General features: G+C 47.6%; 3 protein-coding genes across 7 annotated transcripts in view; 1 reads left to right on the forward strand and 2 right to left on the reverse strand.

The window, feature by feature from the left end:
• The window catches only part of LOC119957408 (SH2 domain-containing protein 6-like), a 60296-nt gene extending 56419 nt beyond the window's left edge, over positions 1–3877 (reverse strand). The window contains exon 1 of one of the 4 annotated variants that reach the window (XM_038785456.1): positions 3626–3877. In XM_038785456.1, coding sequence (XP_038641384.1) covers positions 3626–3838 — 213 coding nt within the window. In that variant the 5' untranslated portion in view covers positions 3839–3877. Of the gene's footprint in view, positions 1–3556 lie in introns of all 4 variants that reach the window. The other 3 variants (XM_038785454.1, XM_038785455.1, XM_038785457.1) reach the window with 3 other exon arrangements.
• polm (polymerase (DNA directed), mu) overlaps positions 1–13422 on the forward strand; it is a 215384-nt gene that overhangs the window by 93015 nt on the left and 108947 nt on the right. Inside the window, exon 2 of one of the 2 annotated variants that reach the window (XM_038785448.1) lies at positions 5840–5916. The exons of the other annotated variant lie outside the window; for it this stretch is intronic. Coding sequence (XP_038641376.1) covers positions 5840–5916 — 77 coding nt within the window. The remainder of the gene's footprint in view (positions 1–5839; positions 5917–13422) is intronic. 2 annotated transcript variants of the gene reach the window in all.
• The window catches only part of gnsb (glucosamine (N-acetyl)-6-sulfatase (Sanfilippo disease IIID), b), a 60893-nt gene continuing 53506 nt past the window's right edge, over positions 6036–13422 (reverse strand). Inside the window, exons 13-14 of the mRNA XM_038785452.1 lie at positions 8695–8855; positions 6036–7147 (exon numbers count right to left, since the gene is read on the reverse strand). Of these exons, the coding sequence (XP_038641380.1) occupies positions 7135–7147; positions 8695–8855 (174 nt within the window). The 3' untranslated portion in view covers positions 6036–7134. The remainder of the gene's footprint in view (positions 7148–8694; positions 8856–13422) is intronic.

Consider the following 13422-nt stretch of genomic DNA (forward strand, 5'->3'; position numbering starts at 1 on the left):
AGGCAATGATTCCAAGTCATTATGTGGAGATGGCGGCGTTGGACTGGGGTGAGCACAGTCAGAAGTCTTACAACACCAGGTTAAAGTCCAACAGGTTTGTTTCAACATTAGCTTTTGGAGCACTCCCTCAGGTGAAGTCATTAGTCCTCGCTGAGGAAGAACGTTTTTCCGTTTGGGAAACTAAGGAAATTTGGCATCACCACATTGACTTAGAACAGTACAGCACAGAACAGGCCCTTCGGCCCTCAATGTTGTGCCGAGCAATGATCACCCTACTCAAACCCACGTATCCACCCTATACCCGTAACCCAATAACCCCCCCCCTTAACCTTACTTTTTAGGACACTACGGGCAATTTAGCATGGCCAATCCACCTAACCCGCACATCTTTGGACTGTGGGAGGAAACCGGAGCACCCGGAGGAAACCCACGCACACACGGGTAGGACGTGCAGACTCCGCACAGACTGTGATCCAGCCGGGAATCGAACCTGGGACCCTGGAGCTGTGAAGCATTTATGCTAACCACCATGCTACCATGCTGCCCCATTGACTCTTATCAATTTTTACAGATGCACCAGAGAAAGCATCCTATCTGGCTGCATCACAACCCTGGTTTGGCGACTACTTGGCTTAAGACCATAAGAATCTACAGAGTCGTGAACACATCCCAGTCCATCACGTGAACCAGCCTCCCATCCATTGACTCTGTCTGCACCTCCAGCTGCCGTGGGAAAGCAGGCAGCATGTTCAAAGATTCTTCCCACCCAGGTTATTCACTCTTCCAACTTCTTTCATCGGAGATACAAAAGTCTGAGAATATGCACTTCAGAAATAGCTTCCTTCCCGCTGTTACCAGACTCCTGAATGACCCTCTTATGGACTGAACTGATCTCTTCACACATTTTCTCTGCTGAGTCATACTACACTCCGTATGCTTCATCTGATGCCTGTGTCTATGTATTTACATTATGTATTTATGTATGTGATATACCATCAATTGGACACGAGACACGATGAAGATCTATACTGTGGCTTTAATCAGCTAGTTGTTAGCCAGGTGGTCGACTACAGAGAAAGGCCGACTACCGGGAAACCTGGGTACTTATACCCCTCCTCAGAGGCGGGGTCTACTTGCCTCTCGACCAATTGGTAAGCAGTCACATGACTAGTCCCAGCCCATCAGAAGGATTGCAGGGTCAAATCCCCTCACAGCATGCCGCGTGAGGGTGACCCAACCCCCACCAGAGACCCCCATAACTGTTTTTTTGACAATGCTGGATTCTCCACCTGATCATGAGTCTCTCTGCTGGCGTCAGGAAGTGGAGAATCCAGCTCCTTACATCGAAAATCCATCACCTTTGGTACCATTCTGATAAATCGCCTCTTACATCCATCCCAAAATATGGTGACCAGACCAGACTTGACTTGCAATACTCTAGTTGTAGCCTAACCAGAAATTTATACAGGCCCAGCATTTGTTCTTCATATCTCTATTTATGAAACCAAAGATCCCATACGTTTTGCTAACTACTTTCTCAATGTGGCCTGCTGCCTTCCAAGGTCTATGCACAGAAATTCCCCTTCGGCCCCAGGGAACCCCTTGTACCCTTTCAGGTCTGTGCTCTCTCCCTGCTCCTTCTGTTAAAGTGCAAACTCACACTTCTCTTCCTTAAATTTCATCTGATTCATGTCTGCTCATTCTGCGAGCTTATGTATGTCTTCTGATGGTTTTTTGGCATCATGTTCACTGTCACCCACACCTCCACACTTAAAACCATCAACAAATTTTTAAATTTTACTTTAATAATAATTTTTAAAATTAATCTTTATTAGTGTCACAAGTGGGCTTACATTAACACTGCAATAAAGTTATTTTGAAAATCCCCTCGTCGCCACACTCCAGTGCATGTTCACTTGCACTGAGGGAGAATTCAGAATATCCAATTCACCCAACAAGCACATCTTTCAGGACTTGTGGGAAGAAACCGGAGTGCGGGAAAAAACCCACGCAGACCCATGGAGAATGTGCAGATACTGCACAGACAGTAACCCAAGCAGGGAATCGAACCCTGGCACTGTGAAGCAACAGTGCTAACCACTGTGTACAGTGTTTGAATATCGATATCATAGATATTTATCAATAAATGCAGGGATGTAGCACTGAACTATGGTGAACATCACTGTATTCCATCCTCCAGTTTGAAAAACAACCATGACTTGATGTTTTCTATGCTCAAGGCAAATTTTTATCCAAGCTGACACTGACTCTCCTATTGCATGAGCTCAAACCTTGTTAACATGACTTTAATTGATTCTTTGTCAAAGGCTTTCTTAAAATCCATTTTCAGGGTGGCACGGTGGCGCAGTGGTTAGCACTGCTGCTTCATGGTGCTGCGGACCCGGGGTCGATCCAGGTCCCGGGTCACTGTCTGTGTGGTGTTTGCACATTCTCCCTATGTCTCCATGGGTCTCACCCCCACAATCCAAAGATGTGCAGAGTAGGTGGATTGGCTATGCTAAATTACCCCTTAATTGGAATTTAAAAAAAAATAGGATTTAACACGACATTGGTCATTTGGAGTCACATCAGCTGACCGGAATTTTTCTTCAGAAATGCAAAGAAGGTTTGTGCAGTACCAGGCCTTCGTCCCTCTTTTTTTGAAGATAATGGAACTCTGTGGTTTGTCCTCTGGTATGAGTAGTGGCTAGTCAGGGTAAAGCCTTGTCCATTTTTTTTAAAACAGTGATAATTTTGCAGAGTAGCCTGTTTGACATAAATATGTATTTATATTTTTCTTCACTTCTCAACTGGGACTCCTGGCAGTTACCTACTTTCCAGGTATATTTGCCTGACAACACCTTCACCAATCAGAGTCTACTTGCTAAGCAATTAGCACTTTTTTTTCATGCAATATAAATTTGTGTCCCCTTCATAATCGGTATTCTTGAAAATCTGTCCTGTTGAGTGCAAGATGATAAGCTTAAACAGTACACTCAAGTTCTCTACTATTAATCAAATGTAAGTTATATTCCTAAAACATATTAATTATTAAATTACATATTCATAACAGCATCTTGGGGGCGCTTCTCCGAGCCCCGCGCCTGGCCGGAGAATCGACGCAACCGTGCCATGACGCCCCAACGCCGGCGAACGATTCTCCGAGGTGCAGAGAATCGGCGCCATTTGTGCCGGCGCGTTTGGCGCGGCGCCGGCCGCTGGAATCTCCGGCCCGGATGGGCCGAGTGGCCGCATGGATCCGACAAGAGTCCCGCCAGCGCCGGTCACCCCTGGTCGCTGCCGGCGGGAACTCTGCGCGAACGATCGGGGGGGGCTGCCTGTGGTGATGGAAGTTGTCTTGTTAATGGCTTGGATGTGATGGGAAGCTGACCTTGTGAGAGCCCTGTTCAGCCTCGGGCAATTGGCATGGAGAGGGACGGAATCATAGGGAAGGGATTTAGTCCTGATTCACTTTCTGTGCCACTATATGTCTGTCCTTTCATTTCCCTCGCAGCAGAAACACCTGAGCCCGACAGTGTCAATAGTTCATACACACCTGGTTTCCTCTGATCTTACGTCACCACTTTGCTGAACCAAAAGTCAAAAGAAAAATGTAAAATATTACCATTTTCAGAATTAGACCTTCAAACGACACTTTCCTTTCAAAACTCTGCTGTGTCAGTAAATCCTCTTGTGCCAGCTCCAAAGGACACTGTCGATGGCTTCTTACCTCTGCTCTTGGTCGAAGCGTTTGCAATTTTAAATGCAACGGCTCGTAAAAATGAGCTATTGTTTGTTTGGAAAAACTTGCTTCTGACCACAGCTCTGTATTTTGCATAGCTTCCGTTCAATAAGTGAGCACTAGGGAAGTGGATCAATCCCTGATCTAGTCGCTGATGCTTTTTTTCACAATATCGAAAGCCATTTGGAGCAGAAGGATTGAGCTGTCAACAAAAAGCAAAATGCTCTGGATGCTGAAAATACGCAATTAAGTTTTTTTGTGCAAATACTCAGCAGGTTTGACAGAATCAATGGAGAAATAGAATTTTATGTATCTGGTCTGATAACTGTTCAGAACTCAAATATGTTGCAGATTAATAGAATTTGAATGGGAACAGGACAGCTTGCATTTACGTAGTGACTTTAAGAGAGGAAAGCTTCTCATTGTGTTTAACAGAAGTGTCAGTGCATAAAAGCCAAATAAGGATTTGTTGAAGGATGATTAAAAACTTGGCCAAAGCCATAGGTTTTAAGGAGCGTCTAAAAGGAGGCAAGAATTGTTTTGAGGAGGAAATTCTGAATGTTACAACCTTGATGGTTGAAGGCAAGGCCAGCAATGGAGGAATTGAGGAAATCTGGGGGTACGTAAGGGATGAGTTGGATGAACATGGGGATCTCAGATGGTGTTAGGGCTGAAGAAGGTTACGATTTTCGGGAGAAACACAAGAGCAAGAATTTTAAATCTGAAACATTGATGAATTGGGAGCTGAAGTAGGTCAGTGAGAATGTTCTGTTCTCACTGCTTCTGCTGATACAATTGCCCAATGGTCTCATTGTGAATGATTGGGATAGCTCCAGGAATGATTCATCCACTTTGTTCAGCAGGCAAGGTTTGTGCAACTCGCAATGGAGAGCTGTTTGATTGACATCTTGAATGCCTTGTAGTAAGTCATTTTTCTATAATGTGTTTATCTACACAGGATTACGCACTGGTGAAGTGGAGAAATGTTTATGACATTGATACTGTCAACGGCTTTAGTTGATTGGTTGGAACTTGGAGGTTATAAGTGGCCTGCTTCTCCATTCTGTATGGATTCTGTGGAAGACCTCAGCTTGGTTGTCAATTTTCAGACCATTTCAAAGAATTGCTAATGGCTCTTCGGTTCTGTGTATATCAATACTGGGAGAATTGGTACAGAGGCATTGAGAGATATGGGGGCTATCAGAGATCTGAAGGGCATGATGGTGGGATATTGGAACACCAGAATAGGCGGAATGGGAGCTATGAGAGAGAATGGAGTGAGGCTTGAAGGCCTGATAATCATGGTTACAGCTGGGCTTCTATCCCTGTGAATGGAGGAGGGCCTTGTACTCTGCCAGCAGAACAATCTGTCTGTCTCTATTTCTGCTCAAACCTACCTCTGGAGGCAACCAGCCTGATTTTGTCCCATTCCACGAATCAAAAATTGCATGTCGGTGGTGGGGATGCTCCGATTGAGGCAGGAATTTTCCTGACTCCTGAGACTCATCTCCTTGATGAAAATCTGGCACCTCATATCTGTAACCCACATTGCTCCCATCTCCTTTCATAAACAGGGCAGGACACACAATCACATTATGAGCACTTGCAACCAGCAAGTATTTGGAAGTTACAATTGTGTGGTGTCACTATCAAGGGCAAAGGGCTTAACAGGAAGAGGAGGACATTATAGAAGTACCAATGACAAAGAGCCAGCACTTCCACAACGGGAATTCCAAACTCCATTTCGTTTTCTGACTTGAAAAGCAGACCTCACCATAATCAGACAAACCCATTGAAGAATGTATATACATATCACTGTCTCACACTTTAGGAGTGTTTGGAGACCTGGATAATGCTGTGGGAGTTAATTCATAAGCAAGCGTTGAGTTCACTGTGCTTGCATGGGAAGGAGATGAGGTGGTAAAGTTGATGGAAGATTGATTCAGGCTGCCAGAAACAAACAATATCTTTGGAAAACTGACAGGGATGGGTTAGGTGACATTGTGGCCAAATCAAAGACAATTGAGATAATTCTGCTAGATATAATGCAAAGTAGCCATCATTTGAGCAACCCTTGATATTTTTCCCCCTTTGTAGTGCACTCTTGAAGATGTGTTATGCCTTTCATCCAGACCAGAAACATGTCCAGTGAGGGCTTCAGCTAACATGGGGCTGTAAGTATTAACGTATGAAATTGTCTTGGCCCTGCCCTAGGCTACTTCTTGTGTTTATTCAAATGGCAGCAAAACACCACACCCAGTCTGAACAAACAAACAGCTTTAACCAGTATGAATCATTTTGTCAGAATTCACATATGTGCATTTTAATTTCTCATCACTTTCTCCTACATTGAGAAACAGCCTGATAATACAAAAAGGAGAAAAATGCAATAAACTTCAAAATTCAGACGACAAACCCCAGTTCGCAGAGAACAGATAATTTTGCAACATTCATTCTCTTTCAAGGATTTCCATTGGTAAATATAGCAAAAACAAGGGTTATTTTCAGACAATTATTCCAAAGAGGGGTTTCCCTTCAATCGGATTTAATACAGTAATTCTCCAAAATGTTTCCAGCATGTCGGAAAATTCAAATGCATGGAATAATGGTGATCCAAGTGGGTTAATATAAGGTGAAGCAAAACATTAAAAATTGTCTGACATGCTAACATTCATATAAATTGCCCTTTTTATCATTTACATTCATTGCAGAAAGCAGAATAGATTGAGATGGCTCAGTTCTAATTTCACAGGAGAGTGCAGGTTTTTCCTTCTCAGCAATTTAATCTTATGTTGGATTTTGCTAAATTAAGTCACTCCAGGCACCAACGTTCATCAGTCCAGTGGTTGATGTTACACATTCTAGCCCATTAACGAGTTCTGCTCTGATGGAAAACAATCCCAGCTCAGCTGTTCATTAGGAATTGATTCTTACATCAGTAGGGGAAGAAACTTGAAAACGAGAACAAAACCAAGCCATGGATAGGGTGGGGGATATCTGTCATGACTAATAAAATAGGAACGCTGCAGTTGCCAGCTCAAATGGTTGGCGGGTATATATGTACCGATCTATTTCCAAACATGTGCCAACCATTAAAAGGTGTGAAACTCTATTGAAGTAATCATGCAAAAAACATTGCTGTGTTTTCCGAAAAAGGCAGGAGGCTAGCCCAAAATTACATGAGCAAAGTTCTTGTGTGGAGTGTTCAACAATAAAAACAATTCATATTCTTCCCAATTTAAGTTATTGCACGCTTGACTCGTTTGTGGACCCAAATCTCTGGGTTTACAACAATTCACGTTCAGGTGTTTCTTTCCTTTTGGAGGCAGGGACATTTTGTTTCCCCAAATAAAATGTCAGAAGGGCAGGAACTCTTCTGTAAATTTATCCAGCTAGGAATCAAATCTGTAACAGAGCGTAATCACATAGTTAGGAAACCTCAGGAACTCTTTCCTTCCCTCACCTTACCAGAGACTGTTTACACAACCATAATCCAGTAGTTCAAATGAGAATTAGTAACAATTGCTGAGGAAGAAGTTTGTCAATTGCTCCACAGGCCACTGAAATTGGTTTATTTACATTCAATGGCCAAACTTCAGATACTAAAAACATTCATGAACATCATTGAATTGTCTTCCTTCTTCAGTGCTAGATTAAGTTATCCAGTCTAATTTCTATTCTGGAGCTTTTATGAATTAAATTAATTCCAGCTGAAGTACAAAGTCATATCAGGAATCATTTCCATGCCCAGAGATATGGTTGGATGAAGATAAAAAGTCATTTTCTGCCCTGATCACTGCTCAGTTTATGTGGGCATCCATTGGATAAGATTGGTCTTAGCGGTGATGCATTATACATTCGAATGACACTCACTGCTCGGCCTCATACAAGAATACTGTAAATTCTGGCAAAGGACTCAGAGGAGACTGTTGCCTTTGATGCCAAATTCCAACAAAGAGTCACAGTGCCTTCTTTGGAGAAAGGTAATTTCACTTCAAGATTCAGGAAATGATAAAATAGAACAAAATATTGGGTTTACATAGCATCTTTATATACCACAGTTCATCACAAAGCATTTTCCAGCATTTTAAGTGTCATCACTGTGGTGTTTCGGAAAATGACAATCAATTTGACACAGGAAGCTCCCATGAACAGCAATGTGCCAATAACCAGATCCTGTGATTTAGTGATGTTGGTTGAGGGATAAATATTGACCAGCTAGGGCAGCACGGTGGCCTAGTGGTTAGCACAGCTGCCTCACAGCGCTGAGGTCCCAGGTTCGATCCCGGCTCTGGGTCACTGTCCGTGTGGAGTTTGCACATTCTCCCCATGTCCGCGTGGGTTTCGCCCACCAAAACCAAAAATGTGCAGAGTAGGTGGATTGGCCACGCTAAATTGCCCCTTAATTGGAAAAAATAATTGGGCAATCTAAATTTATATTTTAAAAAAATATTGACCAGCTCTCATGGGGATGATTCCCCTGCTGTTCTTCCAAACACTGTCATGGGATATCTTTCACCCGCAGGCAGATGGGCCTCAGTTTAATGTTTTATCTGAAAGACGACAGCTGAAACAGTGCAGCACTCCCTCATTACTAGATTGATTCGATTTATCCCCATTGTCACATGTATTAGTATACAGTGTAAAGTATTGTTTCCTGCATGCTGTACAGACAGCGCATACCGTATATGGGCAAGGAAGGAGAGACTACAAAATATAATATCACAGTCATAGCAAGGGTGCAGAGAAAAGATCAACTTATTGGAGTGTCACTCTAGATTTTTGTGTTCCAGTTTTGGATTCGAACTTCAACCAATAATCTTTGGACTCAGTGGAGATTGTGCAACAAACAGATGACAGGAGAAAAAAAAAGAGAAATTCAACAAATGCATGAGCAAAATTCAGAGTGTAGAAATGCACCTTCATCATGATGGGAGCATGCTAACACTTACCCATCTTCCTCTGCATTGATCAAACGGCAATCATTGCCAGAACAAGATTCCAGCTTTATCAACCGCTGGTTCATCTTCACAAGTAGTGAGGGGTCCACAGTTTTGGCAATATTGATCAGTTGGTGTGGGTCAGAGGTCAAGTTATAAACTTCTACAAAGGACTGAAACCAGAAAGAGCACAAATAACTAGCATAAATAATTCAGAGTAAGTTAATGCTATGAAATTTGAATTTAGGACTTTCCGGTTGCGGCTATGCCTAAGTAGGTTGCACGGTTGGCAGCTCCCGCCGATAACGGACTTTTGGGCCCTTTTAAGGAGCTCCAGCGGCACTTTAACGATGATTCCCGGTGTGGGAAGGAAACAGTGAGGGTCCCCCAGCACTGTATGGAGTGGACCGGGAGTGGGGCGGTCAAAAAAGCGGCTTTGAAGAAGAGAGAAGAACGGGCACGAAAAAGCAAGATGGCAGCTGGCGGGGATCAGGCAGCGTGGGCCCAGTGGTCACAGGAGCAGCAGGAGTTTTTAAGAAGCTGCTTTGCGGATTTAAAGGCGGAGATGATATGAAGCATCTATGAAGGCGTCGATTGAAAGGTTGGTGGAGACCCAGAAGATGCAGGGGACGGCGGTCAAGGAGGTGCAGCAGAAGGCCTCTGATAATGAGGACGAGATTCTGGGCCTGGCGGTCGGAGTGGAGGCGCACGAGGCGCTGCACAAAAAATGGCAGAAACTGGAGGACCTGGAGAATAGGTCAAGGAGGCAGAACCTGTGGATTCTGGATCTCCCTGAAGGCCTGGTGGGGTCGGATGCTGGTGCTTATGTGACCACGATGCTGGGTACGCTGATGGGTGCGGGAGCTTTCCCACGGCCCCTGGAGCTGGATGGGGCACACAGAGTCATGGCAAGGTGGCCGAGGGCGAATGAGCCGCCGAGAGCTAAGGTGGTAAGGTTCCACTGCTTCACCAACAAGGAGTGTGTCCTGCGATGGGCGAAGAAGGATCGGAGCAGCAGGTGGGAGAACACAGAGATCCGTATTTATCAGGACTGGAGTGCAGAGTTGGCCAAGAAGCGTGCGGGATTCAACCGGGCCAAGGCGACCCTCCACGGAAAGGGGGTGAAGTTCGGGCTGTTACAATCGGTGAGGCTGTGGGTTACATATCAGGACCGGCACCACTATTTCGACACGCCGGACGAGGCGTGGACTTTCATCAAGAATGAGAAGCTGGACTCGAGTTAATGGACTGCAGTATGTTGTGGGGGTTGTTGGTGGGAGGGAGGGGGCGGTGTTATGTTGGGGTTTTCCCCGTGTTTTCGTGGCCCCTTTGCTCTGGGCCCTCGAGGCTCTGGGCGAGGTTGCAGTTGGGAAGAGCTCCGTCACAGGAGGTGGGGTCGGCCCAGACAGGGAGCGCGGTTTACCCATGATATCGGGTGGCCCCTGAGGCTGGGGGTTTGAGTGTACGGTACTTTGTTCTGTTTTTCTTTCTCTGTTCGCACGGGGTGTAGGGGGGGGGGGACTCTCTCTACCTCACAGGTGGGGGGTGGGGTTGGAGATTTGTAAGGGGAACCCACAGGGGGATTGGAGGCGGGAGCGGCCGGGGTCAGCATGAGTCAGCTGATTTACGGAAGTGCAATGGGGGGGGGGGGGGGGGGGGGGGTTGCTGGGATGCTGCTGTGCTGACTGAGGGGGAATCAATGTTAAAGGGGAGAGTTGGGACGGGGAGCCTCCGCCTGGGGGGGCTAGAGGGTGCGGGAGGGGGGGGGGGGGGGAGGTGGGGGGCCGAGCAGGCTGATCACGTGGAACGTTGGAACGTGAGGGGCCTGAACGGGCCGGTCAAGAGGGCCCATGTGTTTTCGCACTTCGGGTAAACTTAGCCATGCTACAAGAAACGCATCTGAAGATCGCGGGTCAAACCAGGCTGAGGAATGGATGGGTGGGGCAGGTTTTCCACTCAGGGCTGGGTGCGAAGAACAGGGGGGGGTCGCAATTTTGGTGAGCAAGTGGGTGGCATTTGAGGCGGTGGGTATTGTGGTGGATAAAGGGGGTCGATATGTTAAGGTGAGTGGCAGGTTGCAGGGGGCCCGGGTGGTGCTAGTGAATGTATGTGCTCCGAACTGGGACGATGCAGGGTTCATGAAGCGGATGTTGAGTAGGACTCCGGATCTGGAGTCATGCAGTTTGGAATGGGGGGGGTGATTTTAACACAGTCCTCGACCCGGCATGGATCGGTCTAGGTCAAGATCGGGTAAGAGGCCGGCAGCGGCCAAGGTCCTGAGGGGCTTCATGGACCAGATGGGGGGAGTGGATCCGTGGAGATTTGCCAGGCCAAGGGCGAAGGAGTTTTCCTTCTCCTCCCATGTGCACAAGGCAGACGCGGGGATTGATGTTTTCGTGGTAAGTAGGGCGCTAATCCCTAGAGTGGAGGGGGTGGAGTATTCGGCCATTGCGATCTCGGACCATGCCCCGCACTGGGTGGAGTTGGGGCTGGGGGAGGAGAGAGGCCAACACCCTCTGTGGAGAATGAACGTGGGACTACTGGCGGACGAGGAGGTCTGTGGGCGGGTTCGGAGGTGTATCCAAAGCTATGTGGAGACCAATGATAATGGGGAGGTTTCGGTGAGTGTGGTCTGGGAGGCACTGAAGGCAGTTGTCAGAGGGGAGCTAATTTCAGTCAGGGCCCACAGGGAGAAGAGGTATAGGATGGAGAGGGAGAGATTGGTGGGGGTGATACTTAGGGTGGACAGGAGGTATGCGGAATCCCCCAAGGAGGGGTTGTTGAAGGAGCGCCGGAGCCTGCAGGCGGAGTTTGACTTACTTACCACGGGGAAGGCTGAGGCTCAGTTGAGGAAGGTACAGGGTACAATGTACGAGTATGGGGAGAAGGCAAGTAGGATGCTGGCGCATCAGCTGCGGAAGAGAGAGGCAGCCAGGGAGATTGGGGGAATTAGAGATTGGGGGGCAACACGGTGCTGAGCTCAGCAAGGATTAACAAGGTCTTCAAGGACTTTTATGGCAAAATGTACGAGTCAGAACACGGGGAGGGGGGGGGGGGGGGGGATGAGGCAGTTCCTGGACCAACTGAGGTTTCCACAGGTGGAGGAGGGGCGAGTAGAGGGATTGGAGGCCCCGATTGGGATGGAGGAACTGGTTAAGGGGTTAGGGGGTATGCAGGCGGGCAAGGCCCCGGGTCCGGATGGGTATCCCGCAGAGTTTTATAGGAAATTCTCGGAGCTGCTGGGTCCGCTGTTGTTGAGGACTTTCAATGAGGCTAAGGAAAAAGGAACCTGAAGGTATTCCCCGGCTCTGATATCGCTTATCATCAAGTGAGATAAGGACCCATTGCAATGTGGCTCCTATAGGCCGATTTTGCTCCTTAATGTGGATGCCAAGCTGTTGGCCAAGATTTTGGCCACTAGGATTGAGGACTGTGTCCCAGGAGTGATCCATGAGGATCAGACAAGGTTTGTGAAGGGCTGGCAGTTAAATACGAATGTGCGGAGGCTCTTGAATGTGATCATGATGCCCTCGGAAGGGGAGGGGGGGGGGAATGCAGAAGTGGTAGCGGCAACGGACTTGGATAAAGCCTTCGATCAGGTGGAGTAGGAGTACCTGTGGGAAGTGGTGGGCAGATTTGGGTTTGGGAAGGAATTTATAGGGTGGGTCAAATTGTTGTATCAGGTCCCGGTAGCAAGTGTGTCGACGAACCGGCTGTGGTCAGGGTACTTTAGATTACATCGAGGGACGAGGCAGGGGTGTCCCCTGTCCCCCCTGCTGTTTGCCCTGGTGATCGAGCCGCTGGTCATGGCGTTGAGGGAGCCCAGAAACTGGAGGGGGGTTGGTTCGGGGGAGGAGGAGCATCGTGTTTCAGTGTGTGCGGATGACCTGCTCCTGTACATTGCAGATCCGGTGGAGGGGATGGGGGAGATCATGCAGATTCTTAGGGATTTTGGAGACTTTTCGGGGTATAAGCTGAATATTGGAAAAAGCGAGCTTTTTGTGATACATGCGAGGGGCCAGGAAAAGAGACTGGGAGAGCTACCGCTTAAGATGGTGGAGAGGAGCTTTCGCGACTTTGGCATTCAGGTGGCTTTGAGCTGGGGTGTCGTGCACAAGCTCGATTTAGCGCGGCTGGTGGATCAGATGGAGGAGGACTTTAAGAGGTGGGACATGCTGCCGCTTTCCCTGGCGGGCAGGGTGCAGTCCGTAAAGATGACGGTCCTCCCCAGGTTCTCATTCGTCATCCAGTGCCTTCCCATTCTCATCCCCAAGTCCTTTTTCAAGCGGGTAAATAGGATTATTACGGGATTTGTGTGGGCAAACAGGACCCCGCGGGTTAAGAGACTGTTCTTGGAGCGCAGTCGGTGTGGGTTGGCGCTGCCGAACTTTTGCAGCTATTATTGGGCAGCAAATATATCCATGATTCCGAAATGGGTAATGGAGGGATAGGGGGAGGTGTGGAAACAGTTGGCAGCGGCGTCTTGTGAAGATACTAGCTTGGGGGCACTGATATGGCACCGTTGCCGCTTCCGCCGACACGGCATACCACGAGCCCTGTGGTGGCGGCGACATTGAGGATCTGGGGGCAGTGGAGACGGCATAGGGGGGAGGCCAGGGCCTCAGTCTGGGCCCCGATATGGAACAATCACAGGTTCGTTCCGTGTAGAATAGACGGGGGGGTTCCTAAGTTGGCACAGGGCGGTTATCGAAAGGATGGGGGACTTGTTCATTGATGGGA

The sequence above is a fragment of the Scyliorhinus canicula genome, chromosome 26 (genome assembly GCF_902713615.1).
Source record: "Scyliorhinus canicula chromosome 26, sScyCan1.1, whole genome shotgun sequence".
Taxonomy (NCBI): Eukaryota; Metazoa; Chordata; class Chondrichthyes; order Carcharhiniformes; family Scyliorhinidae; genus Scyliorhinus; species Scyliorhinus canicula.